The sequence below is a fragment of the Oxyura jamaicensis genome, chromosome 5 (assembly GCF_011077185.1).
Source record: "Oxyura jamaicensis isolate SHBP4307 breed ruddy duck chromosome 5, BPBGC_Ojam_1.0, whole genome shotgun sequence".
Classification (NCBI taxonomy): domain Eukaryota; kingdom Metazoa; phylum Chordata; class Aves; order Anseriformes; family Anatidae; genus Oxyura; species Oxyura jamaicensis.
Genome location: NC_048897.1, coordinates 28,724,521 through 28,739,293, shown reverse-complemented (window position 1 = coordinate 28,739,293; position 14,773 = coordinate 28,724,521). Strand labels below are relative to the sequence as shown.

The following is a 14,773-nucleotide window of genomic DNA, read 5'->3' as shown; positions in this document are numbered from 1 at the left end:
AGCCCTTCCCTAAGCAGCACTAACCAGGATCCTGGCTTTGGTTTGGGGACACGCAGGGTTCCTTCTCTGTCACCCCCTCATCCCTGCACAGGGCCATGGGGGTGATGTGAAACCCCAGTCCCACACAGACCAGAGGAACCATGCTGCTGGGGTCCTGGTTCATCCCCACCCATCTGTCTGAGGGCTGGCTGCAAAACTGGGACCAGCTGGGGGATGAAACTGGGATGAGCTGGGGGGTGAAACTGGGACTCACTGGGGCAAGAGCTTCTGGGGATGCTGCCGGCCAGGACAACGCAGAGGTTGCCTGCGCTGGCTGCATCAGAGGCACTCGGCTCCGGGTCGGGCACCGCAGTGCCACATGCATGAGCTGTGGCTGCAGGCACGGTCACCTTGTCCTGCGCATGGGGCACAGGAGGAAAACAAAGAGGGAGCCCGCACCAGCGAGCACCAGCCTCAGGCCAGCTCTGAGCAAGGTGAGAACGGAGGATGGATGCTATCTGCACGTGGGAGAGGAAGGAAGAACAGCCTGGTCTTGGCTGACCCCTGGAATGGAAAGTCTGGACCCAGCGGGAGCTGCAGCCTCCAGCCCTGCGTGGAGCCCTGGCATCGCGCTGCCCGCTGGCCCTGTGCCGCCTGCCCCTGCCCGCGTCCTGCCAGGATTTATGGAGAAAAACAGAAATGTTCCCAAGCCGAGTGGCTGCTCCCACTCTTCTGCCCTCAGCTGGGCTGGAGATGGAAATTAGAAGCCTTGCGAGCCGTTTACCAGCTGAGCTGGCTTTTTGCAAAGAATTTGTCGCACCGGGCACAACGTTGCTGGGGAGACCCTGGGAAGAAAACGGACAAATGCTCTTACTGCATTTAAAAACTACACTGGGAAAGCCTCGCGTTCAGGATGGTGTTGCAGTGAGAAGACAGTGTTCTGTAACCTGGTCGTCCTTGTGGTGGTCTCTTGTCTAGCAACCAGAGCAGCGGTGAACAGACCTGAAGCTGAAAGCCAGCCCCACAAGCAGGTTTTGTTGTACCCTAAAAACGTATGTCCTGTGCGTATGTGCTGATGTGCAGGCCTCTGGGTGAGAGGGCCTCTTCTGGACACATGCAATTATATCCCAAATTCCGCCTGCCCCTTTACTGTGTCATGCAATAAAGACTCCAAGCAATTTTCACACCTTTTATTCTTACTGCAGGCCCGTTACTGCCCAGAACCGTTGCTCAAAGAGCCAGACAAGCAAAGCCACCGAGGATCCGGATTTCATTTTTGCAATGGAAAGCAATCATTTGTCAAATTATGGCAGGCTCATTCCTCTGTCAACACACAGCGGTGCGGGGGGCCGATGGATCTGCAGGTTGCGGAAGCCCCCAGCACACCGGGCTCGGTGCAGGGGACGCGGGGGTCCCCGGGGCTGTCAGCACTGCTGCACCGCAGGGGCTAAGCCCACCCGGCGGTGGGCTCTGTCAAAAACACTGTAGTACTGGCGGAGGAAAACCTCACCCAGGATCCAGAGCTCCCCGATCTGGGCAGGGATGGCGATGCCCTCAAAGTTGCTCTTGCAATAGCCGAGGTAAATCTGCAAATTTAGGGCAGACAGTGAGCCTGAATTCCCCCAGTTCAGCTGGCTGCAAAGCTCGGGAAGCAGCACAGGATCCTTTTAATGTGTTAAAATCCTGAACGTCCGCATTTCAGAAGCATTAAGATGGACCAGGGCTTAGATGAGAAGCCCTGAAATACAGCTGGTGGTCACAGGGAAGTTTAATAGCAAGTGCTGACTTAATAGAAGTTAATAGCAAGTTAAATAACTAAATAATAATGAGCTATTAATAATTAGTAATAATAAGTTATAAACGCTGTGCATCTAAGCACTGAGCTGGCATCACTGCTCCCTTCCACCTCATGCCCTGCTGACCGCGCTCGGCGGCCGCAGCTCTTTCCTGACCCCTTCCCACACAGGCTCCCCTCGGCCCTTATAATTCCTGTTGTTGCTTTTGGAGCCCTCTGGGACAACCTCAGGCTCTTTGCACTTGGTGACATGGTGCGAGCCCTCCGTCACTTATGCCCTTGTGCCCTGGGGCAGGGGAACAAGAGCTGCCCCCAGGCTGGCTGTTTGGCAGGCACTCACCTGCTGGATGTAAGTCGTGGCAGGCACGGGGAACTTGGTTCCCCCGATGACAAAGACAACATCAGGCAAGCTCTTCTTGGCTCTGCAGCTGATCTTGTACTGCAGGGGAAAATGGAGCATCGGGGGCTGAAAGCAGCACGCCGCGGGCGATGCTTCCAGAGAGCATCACGTGAAAAGAGGAAAGCTGTGGGTACGGCCCGTGGGTGAGCTGCCTCCACGGAATCACAGAATGGCTGGAGGCACCTCTGGGTCCATCCAGAGCAAAGTGCCCAGGACCACGTCCTGGTGGCGTTTGGAGATCTCCAAGGAAGGAGCCTCCACGAGGAGGGAGAAGTGGCAGCCTCACCAGTGAAGGCGGGACCTGCCCCGGTCCCAGCCCCGCGGCTCCTCTCCCCCTGCCCTCACCTGGCCGCTGGCGTACTCCGAGGCCCCGATGTGGCGCTGGATGGCGGCGACGTCTCGGAAGGGTCCGGCCAGCAGCGTGGTGCCGCTGTCAACCACGGCTTGGCAGCCCCTCGGGCACGCGACGACCCGGCCGCGCATGATGATGCTGGAAAACAGCCCCAGTATTGCCTGCACCCCAGCGAGTGCCCCGCTGCGATCAGGAGGCAGAATTTCTCCCGGCTGGTGCTCCAGGTGCAGGAGGAGGTGGCAGTGATCTCCCACCTATCGGTGTGGGTGCACTGCCCACCAGGGCGTGAGTTGCCGCAAAGCACAAGCTGTGAGCTGCTGCAGAGAGCCTTCTGCCTACGTGTGTGCGAGGAATTTGCATGGGTCCTGCCCCATCCCTTGTATTTTGTGAATTTTCTAAGCTGAACGTTTGGCGTTTGTGACAGACCTCTCCCTTCTACAAGAGCTTTGGGTTGTGCAGAGCAGAGCTTACCGGTCCACAGCAATTTGCCAGTATGTTTCGGCAGAGAGAGGGATCCAGCGGAGCCTGCCAGAGAAGCAGGAGGAATCCATGCCTCCGAGCATCACGAAGCTGCCCGTCCTGCTCTTGCTGGAGGTAAGAGGGGACAGCGGAGGCGTGCTGAGCAGCTCTCTCGTTGCAGACCGAGGGGGCTCCGCTGGTTCCCACTTACGAGCTGAGGTAGATGGAGAAGAGGTCCTTGTCCACCAGGCCCTGGCTCATCATGTTGTCAAAGATGGGGATGGCCCCAGAAGAGGCGATGCTGGGGAAGGCCAGCCCCACAACGCCATCGAAGGTCTGGTGGGTCAGGAAGGAGCCAGGCTCCTTCTTGCTGAGGCCGATGGCCTGGTTGCTGACCTGGATGTTTCCAACCTTGGTAGAGAAAAGAAGGGAACAAGATGTGCTGCGTTCTGGAAAAACACGCGCTTTGCTCCCTAAGAGAGTGGGGAATCCTATGGAGCACTCCCCGCATGCTCCATCCTCGCCTGGGAGCCCTGAGATACGGCAGCAGTGAGCTGTGAGGCGCGCACAAAGCAACGCTCGGCTCCATCCTGCCCTGCGGGGCTGTGCCAGGCTGGTGGCAGCAGCTGCCCGCTCTGCCCGGCGGCAGAGGGCACCAAACCCCACGCCGCATCCCCACGTCCTCCCCGGGAGCCGGACAGGGCTGGAGGGGAGCCGGGAGGCTTCTGGTCCTGCTCTGCTTGTTATTGACGCAGCGGTGGCTGGGATGTGATTATTGTTGGATTAAACCCCCAAAGAGCGCTGCTTGTGCTCAGCTCTTGCTCCAGAAAAAAGGTAAGATTTCGATGTTCCGGTGTCCAAGCAAGGCTTGATTTGCCTTCCTGCATGCAGGAACCTTACCTGGGCTCGTAGTGAGCTCAGGCTATGCAGCAGGGCTAAAGGACTTGTACAGAGAAGCACCCAGCAACTCCAAAAGGCACCCTTGCTAGAAAGGCTCCAGTTCACCCGCCGACACCTTGCACTGGCACCAGAGGGAAGGGTTTTTAATTTTCCTGCTGCCAGTAACTAGTGGATGACTGGGACTCAATTCAAAAGCAGCTCGCAGGCTGCTCAGCATGTGCTTTGCTCCAAGCAGCCGCAGCACGCAGTGTTTGTGGTCCAGCTGATGGGAATGGCGAGAAGGTCTGAGAGCCCTGAGAGCACGGGGCTGGAGAACCAAGTGGGGACACAGCGAAGAAGCTTTGGATATGCAGGATACGGCCCCTTGAAGGAATCAAGCTTTGGCTCTGCCCTGTTTCTGTCCCACCTCGCATCGCCCCTTTGGGCACCGCAGGTGCCAGGAGCTGGACTCACTCGTACGGTGTCGTAGGCCAAGACCCCGGTCATGCTGCCGGTGCCGTACTGGATGGAGACAGGCTGGCCGGTGGCCCGGTGGGTGGCGGACAGCCTGGGGTCGAAGCGTTCGTGGCTGACTGCAGGGGCAGAAGGGTTGGCAGGTCACGGCGCTGACCCTCCCCGGAGAGAAGGGCCAAGGCAGAGGTGCTGCTGCTGGTAGGGCTGGTGGTGGGGACGTGTCACGCTGCGACCGGCCCATGATGGGACAGTCCCGCTAAAGGCTGCTGTAAACGAGATGCAGCGGAGCGAACCCACAGGAGGATTCCCTGAGCTCCCTAGGCCATCAACACGGGCAGGCCCTAGAACCTACCTCCAAGGGCCGCACTGGCCCTAAGATGGGCCAAATCCCTGTCCTCTGGGCAATATCTACTCTTGCCGGAGGAAAGGAGATCTTCTGTTTCCTCTACAACACGGATGTGAGGTGCTGTTTCCATTCCAGCCTGCTGGCACCCACTGCTGCACGGAACTAGCACACTGCTAAATGACCACCGAGCAGCACCTGGGCCAAGCCATGCCTCGGGCTGTCTCTACAGAGCTCCAGTTAGCAAATGGGCAGCGTGCTTCACTGGCGTCCACCCCATCTCCTCGCTCATCACCCTCTGGGCTGCCTCAAGGCACCCGCTGCCTCTGAAGCGAAGCATCTCCCCCAGCCTGCAGCTCTCCTCGGGGAGAGCCTCAGCCTTCTCCCCGCTCGCTCTCTGCCTGGCGCGGCAGCACCACGACTGCCCGCACCAACAGTGCAACGGGCACAGCACGGACAATGCCAGCCAGCCCTCGCCCGGAGCAAGTCCCACCGCTCACCGCAGGCCGGGCTGGAGCAGTCCACGGAGGGCACCCACAGGTCGGAGGAGCCGGTGTCGAAGAGCACGAGGAACTGCTGGGGCGGCGTCCCGATGGAGATGGCGCCGACGTACTCGGCCTGCCATAGGGGAGAGGGAGGGTTTCAAGGGGAGCAGTGCTGTTGAAAGCAGAATTTCCTCTTTTCTAGGGCTGGGACTCCTCAACAGCCCCCCCAAAATGAGCAGACTTGTGGGCATCAACAGCACCCTCCGGCCACACTCACATCCATGATGTTCTCCAGGGGCTCTGTGGTGACACCACTCAGAAGGCCGGAGAAGAACTTGGATCCCGCGCGGGAAGGCAGCATGTTTGGGAAGGCCTCCAGCAAGCCCTGCTCCTCCAGCCTGTGCCTCAGGGACTTTGTCCTCCTCAGAGGGATCCTGGCCAGCGAGGGGTGGCAGAGATGGGCAGGGGACAAGAGGGTGGCCTCATGTTAGGATAGGCCAGTGCACGCAGCATGGCTTATCCAAAAAGATCAAGCACCGTCAGCATCAGTCAGATGTTACGGGGACCTGAAAGCTTGTGGATTTGGGTGTACGTGCCATTTTGGAAATTATATTTCAAAATGGTTGAAATTGAACTCACATGTGGCTACCATAACAAGTAACAGCAAGCAACAAGCTCCGTCAGGGTACGCTTCGTTGGTCCAGTTTAGACGCTTCCCATAGAATCATATTTCCATAGCTGTGCCCATGGGAGGCTTGGGTCCAAGCACGGGTCTCCCCCAGCACCCAGCCGCCAGACCCCTTCCTGGGCATCCCCGTGGCCGTGGGGAGCCAGCCGGGCATCTCCCCAGAGAGGGAGAGCCGCAAACCCCACCGCACTCACCGGACGGCGCCGCGGGCGAGCAGCAGCACAGCGAGGAGCAGGACCAGCCTCATGGCCAGCTTGGGGAGACGAAGGAACGCTGCCGGAGGGGGTGAGGCCCCTGGGCTGCTGCCTGTTTGCTCACACGTCAAGTTTTTGGCGTGTGGGTGGCAAACTCGATAAGAAATGAGGGTTTTTTCCACCAAGAGTCCTCAAGGAAGTTTTAGGAAAAATGCGTTCTTCGCCACCTTTCAAGGTCTAACCATTTCACGGTCAGATCTTTTCCTGATGGACAGCAGACTGTGAAGGGGCAGGACAGGCTTAAAACAGTGTTTCTGGTCATTTTAATTAAGAGCAAAGGGAGGAAATGGAGCATGGGGACCTCACGTTGCAGTTATGGGTCATTGTTCTTCTGGTGTGGTACCAGAAATCCCCCGCGTGGACATCCCCATGCCATAGACACCAGATAAACCCAAGGAATCAGAAGCACGCAGTTACTCAGGTAGACGTGAGGCCAGGAGGCATCTCACCGGGTTTGAGAACAGCCTCTGCAGCAATCCCCACCTTTGTCCCAAGTTTCAGTCCAGACGTCATGGGGGAAACGGGCTTCCCTGTGGAAACTGGAAGGGAAAGGCCGCTCTGCATGGCGGTGCTGGAGCCATTCACCCCGTCCGACAGCAGAAGGGCTTCCTGGCGCCAAGGTGCAGAGGCAGGATGTGGGGCAGACCCCTGAGCTTTGCTGCCATGGCCATGGCCAGGGAGGAGAGGCTGCTCCCGATGTGCCTCTTGGCAGCTGCTACCTTCCAGCTGGGAAAGACACAACTGAGGAGGCTGCACCTCCTAAGGCATCGTCCCCCCTAGGAAACCAGGGTAGGAGATGTCCTGCTCTTGGATGCCCGGGAAGGTTAGGAGACCTGGCTCTGAGGGATGATGAAGCCTCTGTGAGTGGCAAATAACCCTGGGTTAAATCCCTGTGTGCATGCACACATCCCCGCGCAGCTGTGCCAGGAAGGCAATGGCCACGAGGCTGGAGGCAGTCGCCACAGATCAGTCCCGATAGCCAGGTGCCCAAAAAAAGTCCCAGTGGGAATTGCACAAGATGGGGCACCAACACTTCCACTGCCTTTAACTATCATGTGGCTCATCCCACGGGACAAACAGGACTGCAAATGGATGTTCAGGCTCTGTGTGGCAAGGGACTTTGCTGATAAAGCTCAAGAACAGCCCTATCAAATGCATCTGGTGCTGGGCAGAACTATCCTTGCTCTGTTTAGGAAAATACATCAATTCCTGGAACTCTTATCTGTGCCAGCTGGAATCGCTCAGCTTGAAAAAAAAACAAAAAGCACCTTACTGATATATACTTTATCTTGGTAACAGCAGATTAAGGAAGCAAACTTGTTTTCCTGTCCCTGTTCCCAGTCTTTCCCGACCCTTCTGTAAGGGACGACTGTGAGGAGGAAAGTCTGGTTTGATGCTCCTGCGACTTGAAGTAACAACTATTACGGCAGGCCCGAGAGATGTCAGCTCCATTGCTGGGGGTAATGTTGAGGGGCAGGATGTGCAGGTGGTGAGGGCAGGTCTTGCTATCTGCTCTAGTCACCAGCCGAGGGCAACCAACACAGCGTCTGTGGCTGAACCGTGCGGTTTGTGAAGCCCTCTGGTTACACAAGAGCAAGTACAGGAAGAGAATTGGTTGGGTTGTGGCTTGACAGATGGATAGCCAGAGGTACATACGTGACTTGGTACCGAGAAGAGCTGAGCGAAGTACTGTTTTCTCATCAACTCACAATTAAAAGATGGGTGGGAGTCTGAGAAAGGCTCTTCTGCTCTCTGAACCCTTCCCTGTTCAGGAAGATAACACTGTCTTGAAAATAATCAGTATCACATTAAAAAGTAAAATAAAAATAAAATAAAACAAAAACAAACAAAAAAAACCACAGCACTATTTTTTTTATTATTATTTTTATTTTTTCCTTCTACAGGGAAAACACCCCAGACTTCCTATGACTGTTAAGCTCAAAGGGACAGTCAACCAAAACCACAAATGAACGTGGCCAGACCATAAACTGAAGGCAATCTGACAAAGGATCAGGGCTGCTGAGTTGAACTCCTGTACACTTGACATTTTTTCAACCTCGCACAGATTCTGAGTTACTTTGCTCCCTGGTCTTGCATTGCCACCCTCCACCTCAGAGCCCACGGAGCCACAGGCACCATCAGCTGCACTCATCAAGTCCTCCCTCACCAGCAGCTCCAGTGGAATGTTTCCATTTTACTCCAAAACACTCACGATATATCACAACAACCAGCTGAAACCATCTCTGACACAAACTAAGGAGGCGAATAAACAGGCAATGGGCACATCCTTCCACATGAAGCAGAAAACACCCATTTTTCAAACTCTTAATTGCTGGGAGAACACTTTACCATTGGCACTGCATGCTGCCCCATTCTGTTTCTTACGTCATTGCGAAGAACAAATTGGAACACAACCTTGTTTATCCTCTACTCGGTCCTTATAGCTTGATATAAATTGTGAGCTGGACGTGCTCCAGCCTTTCCACGACGCTGGAGACTGCTCCTCAAACAAGCCTTGGAAATATCGATCTCCTTTTGAAATGTCAAGTCCCTTTCCTGCAGTAACATTGGGTCTTGACCCGGTTATCAGCCCCGCTACGAACGAATCGGACCACAGAGCACCTATCCGGGTCCATATGACTCATGTTTATCATACAGCAGCCAACGGGCCTCACGTGGTGCACGAGGACCAGAGGTGCCTTTCCTGAGACAGTTCTGCTGTACCTGCATGACCTTGCCTGGCCGCCTGCGGTCCCTTTCGCCTTCCTCACCGCCCTGAGCCCCTCTCATCCGGCAGCACAGGGCTTCTCCCTGTCCTAAAGTAATCCGTACACTGGTTTGCTCCCGCAGGAGTGTGGAAAACTGCAGAGCTTCCCAAAGAGCATGGCCAAATCAGGGCTGCCTTTGCCTCGCTGCTCAGGAACCTCCGTGTTTCTATTTGAGAGGGATTTACTTTTATGTCTTGGTTCCAGCTACGCCACCTGAAAATAACATTGTTTTTAACATGATTTTCTGGCACATGGCAGAGGTATCCCAGCCCGCTGTAATCACACCTCCCCTGTCCTCTCTTCTCTTGCACTTCCACCAATTTCTATCCATCTCCAGCTCTGCAGTACCTTTACCCCCAGCTGCCTCTCCACACTCACTTTGCCCCCATCCCTTCACCCCTGAAGAAGCTACGGACTATGACACTAAACTGGGAGGAGTTGTGGACTCTGTTGAGAGTGGAAAGGCCTTGCAGAGAGATCTGGACAGACTGGAGAGCTGGGCGATCACCAACACATCAGGTTTAACAAGAGCACGTGCCAGGTCCTGCACCTGGGACGGGGCACCCCTGGCTGTACGTACAGACTGGGCAACGAGACGCTGGAGAGCAGCCCCGCAGAGAGGGATCTGGGGGTCGTGGTTGACAGCAAGCTGAACATGAGCCAGCAGCGTGCCCTGGCAGCCAGGAGGGCCAACCGCACCCTGGGGTGCATCAGGCACGGCACTGCCAGTCGGTCGAGGGAAGGGATCGTCCCGCTCTGCTCTGCGCTGGAGCGGCCTCACCTCGAGCACCGCGTGCAGTTTGGGCACCGCAGCACAAAAAGGACGAGAAACTGTTGGAGAGTGTCCAGAGGAGGGCGACGAAGATGGGGAAGGGCCTGGAGGGGAAGACTTGGGAGGAGCGGCTGCGGTCACTGGGCCTGTGCAGCCTGGAGAAGAGGAGGCTGAGGGGGGACCTCATCGCAGCCTACAGCTTCCTCGTGAGGGGGAGCGGAGGGGCAGGCGCCGACCTATTCTCCTTAATCACCAGTGACAGGACCCGCGGGAGTGGGGTCAAGCTGAGGCAGGGGAGGTTTAGGCCAGACATCAGGAAGAGGTTCTTCACCAAAAGGGTGGTTGCACACAGGAACAGGCTCCCCAGGGAAGCAGTCACTGCACCCAGCCTGTCTGAATTTAAGAAGCACTTGGACTGTGCACTTAGTCATACAGTCTGAATTTTTGGGTAGACCTGTGTGGGGCCAGGACCCGGACTCGATGACCCTTGTGGGACCATTCCGACTCAGGACACTCCATGATTCTGTGATTCAGTGATTCCAAACTTTATTTTCACTTCACGTCGGGCTGGTCTTATCGGCACTACACCCAGCAGCACTCCAGGTCACCCCACACAACAGCCGGGCGACACCGGCCGGACCCCTGCGAGGCCGAGCCCCCCGTGCACCCCCCCTCGCCCAGCAGCGCACCGGGGCGCCCCCGGCCGCCTCAACCCCACAAAAAGATCGCGGCGGCGGGACGTACCACCCGCCGGGCTGACGGGGGGGGGGCGCTCCCCGCCCCGCGCGGTGGCACCGCCCACTTCCGCCTCCGCGCCGGAAGCCGGAAGCGCGGGGCGGCCGGGGCACGGCGGCGGCGGCGGCGCCTGCCGGGGGCGCCGGGCGCCGGTACCGGGCCGTTACCGGGCGGCCCGCGGCCGCTTCGCTCGGCCGTGCCCTAACGCTGAGCTGCCGACCTCCGCGGGGCGCCGCGCCCGGCGGAGCGGGTAGGACACCGGCGGCGTCCCCGCCCGCTGCCCGGTGCGTCCCGGTACGTCCCGGTACGGCCCGGTACGTCGTTGCGTCTTAGAAGCCGTGGCGCGATTGCCTGGTAGTCCCTAAGTGTTTCCCGGCAGCACAGGGCTGTTTGCAATCAGTTAGGCAAGCAGTGCGGCAGGGCCATTATTTCCCCCGTTTCCCCCTATTGCCCCCCGTTTCCCTCTGTTTCCCCCCTATTTCCTCCTATTCTCCCCCCGTTTCCCGCCTGTTTCCCCCTATTCCCCCCTGTTTCCCCCCTATTTCCCCCTATTCTCCCCCTATTTTCCCATTTCCCCCCTATTTCCCCCCATTCCCCCCTATTTTCCCCCTATTTTCCCCCTAGTCCCCCCATTCCTCCCTATTTCCTCCCCGTTTCCCCCCATTCCCCCGTTTCCCCCCTATTCCTCCCTATTTCCCCCTATTCTCCCCCAATTTCCCTGTTTCCCCCCTATTCCCCCCCTACTCCCCCGCTATTCCCCCCGTTTCCCCCCTATTCCCTCCCTGTTTCCCCCCTGTTTCCCCTGTATTCCCCCCCGTTTCCCCCCGTTCCCGTTATTTCAGCGATGTTTAACCCTCCACGTGTTGCATCAGGCCCCCTCCGTAACGCCAAGCAGCAGCGCTGTGTGTAGCCATTAGCGGGGGGAGCGGTGCCACCCCACAGCCAGGAAGGAGAGCACGCAGGAGGAAGGCGCGGCAGATGGGGCGAGGAGCTGGCGAGGTGCAGGACGACGCGTGGTGGCAGCGATCCGTGAGCTGTTGCGGGTCCAGGGTGCGGAAATCAGGTCGGGAAGAGCAGGAGTTGTGAATGGGGTGGTGCAGCGGGAGCCAGCTGGAGCCTGCGAGTCGCTGTGACGTCGTCCTGCTATCGAGGGGCTGTGAGTAGGTGTTTCCTTGACAAAAACGTCTGGCAGGCGTAAGTGATCCTTCCGAGCACGCTGTGAAAAGGAAAAAAAATAAAAATAAAGGCAGCTGCCAAAGCAGGAATGGTTAGAAATGTTCAGTTTGCCTTCTCGCTCTGCCCTCTGTCTCAGTGCTTCCTTGTAGCATAGGGGAACTTCTCCGGCAGAGCTGTTCCGAGCAGTTCAGCAAAGCTGTTTTTAAACCCGTAATAGGATTAGTGCCTATTTGCAGTGGGCTTTGGAAAGCCTCCTCTTCGTTTGACATCCTTCCCCCCATCCTAGGAGCCCGCAGCTCCCCTGGGAGGATGGACACCCTGAAGAACCGGAGCGTGGAGGAGCTCCGGGAGCTGCAGGAAAATGCCGAGGAGATCGAGCGCCTGGCCCTGGAGTCGAGGGAGGTAGGCAGGAGGCGGCAGGAGGGCTGGGCCCGTGGGACCTCGCCAGCAGCCCCACGACTGCCGGGTCTCCTCCCCAGGTCCAGGAGCTGCAGCTGGAGAGGGAGATGGCGCTCGCCGCTAACCGCAGCTTGGCCGAGCAGAACCTGAAGTTCCAGGAGCCCCTGGAGACGGGGCGCTCCCACCTCTCCCGCAAGTACGAAGAGCTGCAGAAGCTCGCCGAGCGCTGTAAGGAGCAGAAGGCGAAACTGGGTGAGTGGCTCCGAGTCTTGCACCCCGTCTCATACGGTCATAGGGGCTGTAGCTAGTGCAACATCCTTCCCGTTTGCATCTCCCTGCACGAGCAGAAAAATTTGTTCGGGGTGGCGGCAGTAAGGACTCTGCTGCGGATCAAAGCTGTGTTCCCCTCTTCTCCGGTCAAATTCATGGGGCCAGGCTGAGAATGCTGCCTTGGCAAAAAAACCTCCCAGTGCAGCAGTGGTTAAGGCTCTTCCCCTTTCTGTTTTTGTCCTTGCATCAACATTTCCCAAGGTAGGAAGGCACTCTTGTGCACGCAGATTGGGCACGGAGATGTGACATCGAGGAAGAGAGCTCCTTCTGTTTCATGTTCCGTGTGTCTCACGTTACAGAGCTGCGGAACAGATGACGAGCACAGGCTCTGTAAGGCAGGGCTGTGTGCTACTGTTTTTGCCCCGTTTGTGTTCCATGTTCTGCTCTGCTGCTTGTTTCCTCAGAGAAATTTTCAGCAGCAATGCATCCCCAGATGTTGCTGGATCTCCTGCAGGTGGAAAGCCAAAAAATCGAGGAGGAGTCTGAGGTGAGCTTCAGGTTTAAATCCATTAGCAATTCCAGTGATGAGTCCTCAAAGACTTGCACTTACACTCCCAAGCCTAATCCCTTAAATCAAGGATTATCTCTTTGTAGTCTGACATCGTTGCTCCAAAAAGTTGGATTTCCCTTTCTTTGCTTGTGTGTGGCGCAGTGATCCTCTGCGTGCACCCGGGAGACGGATGGAAATCCTGTCCTGTAGCGGGTTTGGGGAGGAACTGCCGAGGGATGCAGCGCTGTCTTCTCTTGCAGAAAATGGCTGAGAAGTTCCTGGAGGGCGAGGTGGCCCTGGAGACCTTTCTCGAGCAGTTTTCCGTGATGAGGAAGCTGTCCCACTTGCGCCGGGTCAGGGTGGAGAAGCTGCAAGAGATCCTGCGGAAGTCGGCAGCGCCGCCGGAGCCTGGCAGGGACTCGAAGCAGCAGCAGCTGCCTCCTCACGCCCCTGCAGACACACCGAAGCCGCAGCCTGTCCCCTCGGGGGCACCTTCCTTCCCTCTGCCCTACAGCCCGGCCCCAGGCATGCCGGTCGGCCCCACAGCCCACGGAGCTCTCCCGCCCGCTCCTTTCGCTGGCGCCCCGGTCACCGTGGGACACGTTGCTGCCTCGCAGCCCGGCACCCAGCCCGCGTTTCCCTGCCAGCCTCCGGATGCCGGCTACCCACCCGCGCAGGCCGCCAGCTCCGTGCCGGGCTACCCCAGGCCTCCCTCGGGAGCCCCGTCCTCTGTGCCAGCCTACTCCTGGTCTCCGTCCAGGGGCCCGCCACACGCCCCCTCCTTTCCGGGCCCTCTGCCCTCCACTCCGCCGCCCAGACCCGGCTACCCTCCCTACGCACCCCCCGGGGCAGGGAGGCCGCAGTGCCCCTACCCGACCCAGCCTCCCCTTCCCAGTTTCCCAATCCCCCCGCAGCCTCCCTACCCCCCGAGGCCTCCCTTTGGGTACCCCCCGCCACCAAACCCTCAGCACCCCGCTTGGCCTGGCTACTGAACGGGGACTCGGGCAGCGTGCTCCGCTGCTCCCTGGGCTCTGCTGCTCCCTCATCATGGGCTGAGGAAGAGGAAGGAGCGAGCCGAGAGCATGGTGTAGGATGAGAGACGTGGCAGGGGGTCGCAGCTGCACCTCTGGGTTCGGTTTGGGACGATTGCTGGTGGGCTGGAGTGGCCGCCCTGCCCAGTCCATCTGTCCAGGCTCCGTTTGAAAATCCAGGCAGTCATCGAGGTACTGGTGTGGGGCACGTGGGAGCGATGTGCACTGACAGCACCCGCTGGGAGCCTGACGGTGGGAATCACTGACAGTATTTCTGACACAAAATACTCACGGCCCTCCTGGAACTGAGAGGCAGAGCCAGCCCGGCCTGCACTCGTAATGCGTCGTAGCAGGGAGAAGCAGCGAGCCAGCCCCCTGGGGCCAGGCCTCGAGGTGTGTCTGTGTGGGGTGACTTCAGAACCAGCTCTGCCTGAGGTGTTCCCACGGGCTGTGAGGTCAGGTTTCCCTCGGCCCAATCCAGGTGCTCACGGCTCACTGGGGAGCAAAAACTGGGGCGGTTTTCTGGGGTGCTGCCGGCTCCAGCCATCCTTGTGTTCCCCTCTCTCCTCAGGAAACACTAGGTAACGGGGTGCCCCCAGCTCCTAATGGAAATGGGATCTGCTTTGCTCAGCACTTTATCCTACGAATCCTGCTTGTATCCATGTAAGTTATTTATAAGGAACAGTTACTAATGGACTAGAAAAAGGAATGCTTTGGGGGTCTGGTGGACGTAGTTCCGTATCGTGGTTAATTACAGTAATAAAACTCAATGGATTGCACGTGAGGTCACAGCAGTGGTTGCTTTCGGAAATGGCAGGGCATCCAGTGGTACTTTCTATCGATCTTTTAGTGCCGTCCTGGCCTCCTTACACCAGCTTCCTCTTGATTTTGTCAATAAAAGCTTTCACCCTCTTGCAGGACCCTCTTCTAATTTGTCTTTCCTGCTCTCTTGCTTTCATCTCCC

General features: G+C 57.8%; 2 protein-coding genes across 4 annotated transcripts; one reads left to right on the top strand and one right to left on the bottom strand.

Annotated features, from left to right (window-relative positions):
- Positions 1–1,403: 1,403 nt before the first annotated feature.
- LOC118167785 (pepsin A-like) lies at positions 1,404–6,101 on the bottom strand. The gene is made up of 9 exons (XM_035327575.1): positions 6,049–6,101; positions 5,444–5,600; positions 5,182–5,299; positions 4,339–4,457; positions 3,197–3,396; positions 2,998–3,114; positions 2,520–2,664; positions 2,115–2,213; positions 1,404–1,565 (listed from the first exon to the last, which is right to left on the bottom strand). The coding sequence occupies exons 1-9, from the start codon at positions 6,099–6,101 to the stop codon at positions 1,404–1,406; spliced, it is 1,170 nt and encodes a 389-aa protein (XP_035183466.1).
- Positions 6,102–10,502: 4,401 nt separating this feature from the next.
- VPS37C (VPS37C subunit of ESCRT-I) lies at positions 10,503–14,729 on the top strand. 3 transcript variants are annotated; one of them, XM_035326660.1, is made up of 5 exons: positions 10,503–10,677; positions 11,846–11,961; positions 12,039–12,210; positions 12,693–12,775; positions 13,039–14,729. In XM_035326660.1, the coding sequence occupies exons 2-5, from the start codon at positions 11,869–11,871 to the stop codon at positions 13,768–13,770; spliced, it is 1,080 nt and encodes a 359-aa protein (XP_035182551.1). In that variant the 5' UTR covers positions 10,503–10,677; positions 11,846–11,868; the 3' UTR covers positions 13,771–14,729. The 3 variants fall into 3 exon arrangements, with proteins under 3 accessions (XP_035182551.1, XP_035182552.1, XP_035182550.1); XM_035326661.1 differs by lacking the exon at positions 10,503–10,677 and adding an exon at positions 11,337–11,543; XM_035326659.1 differs by lacking the exon at positions 10,503–10,677 and adding an exon at positions 11,338–11,539.
- Positions 14,730–14,773: the final 44 nt, after the last annotated feature.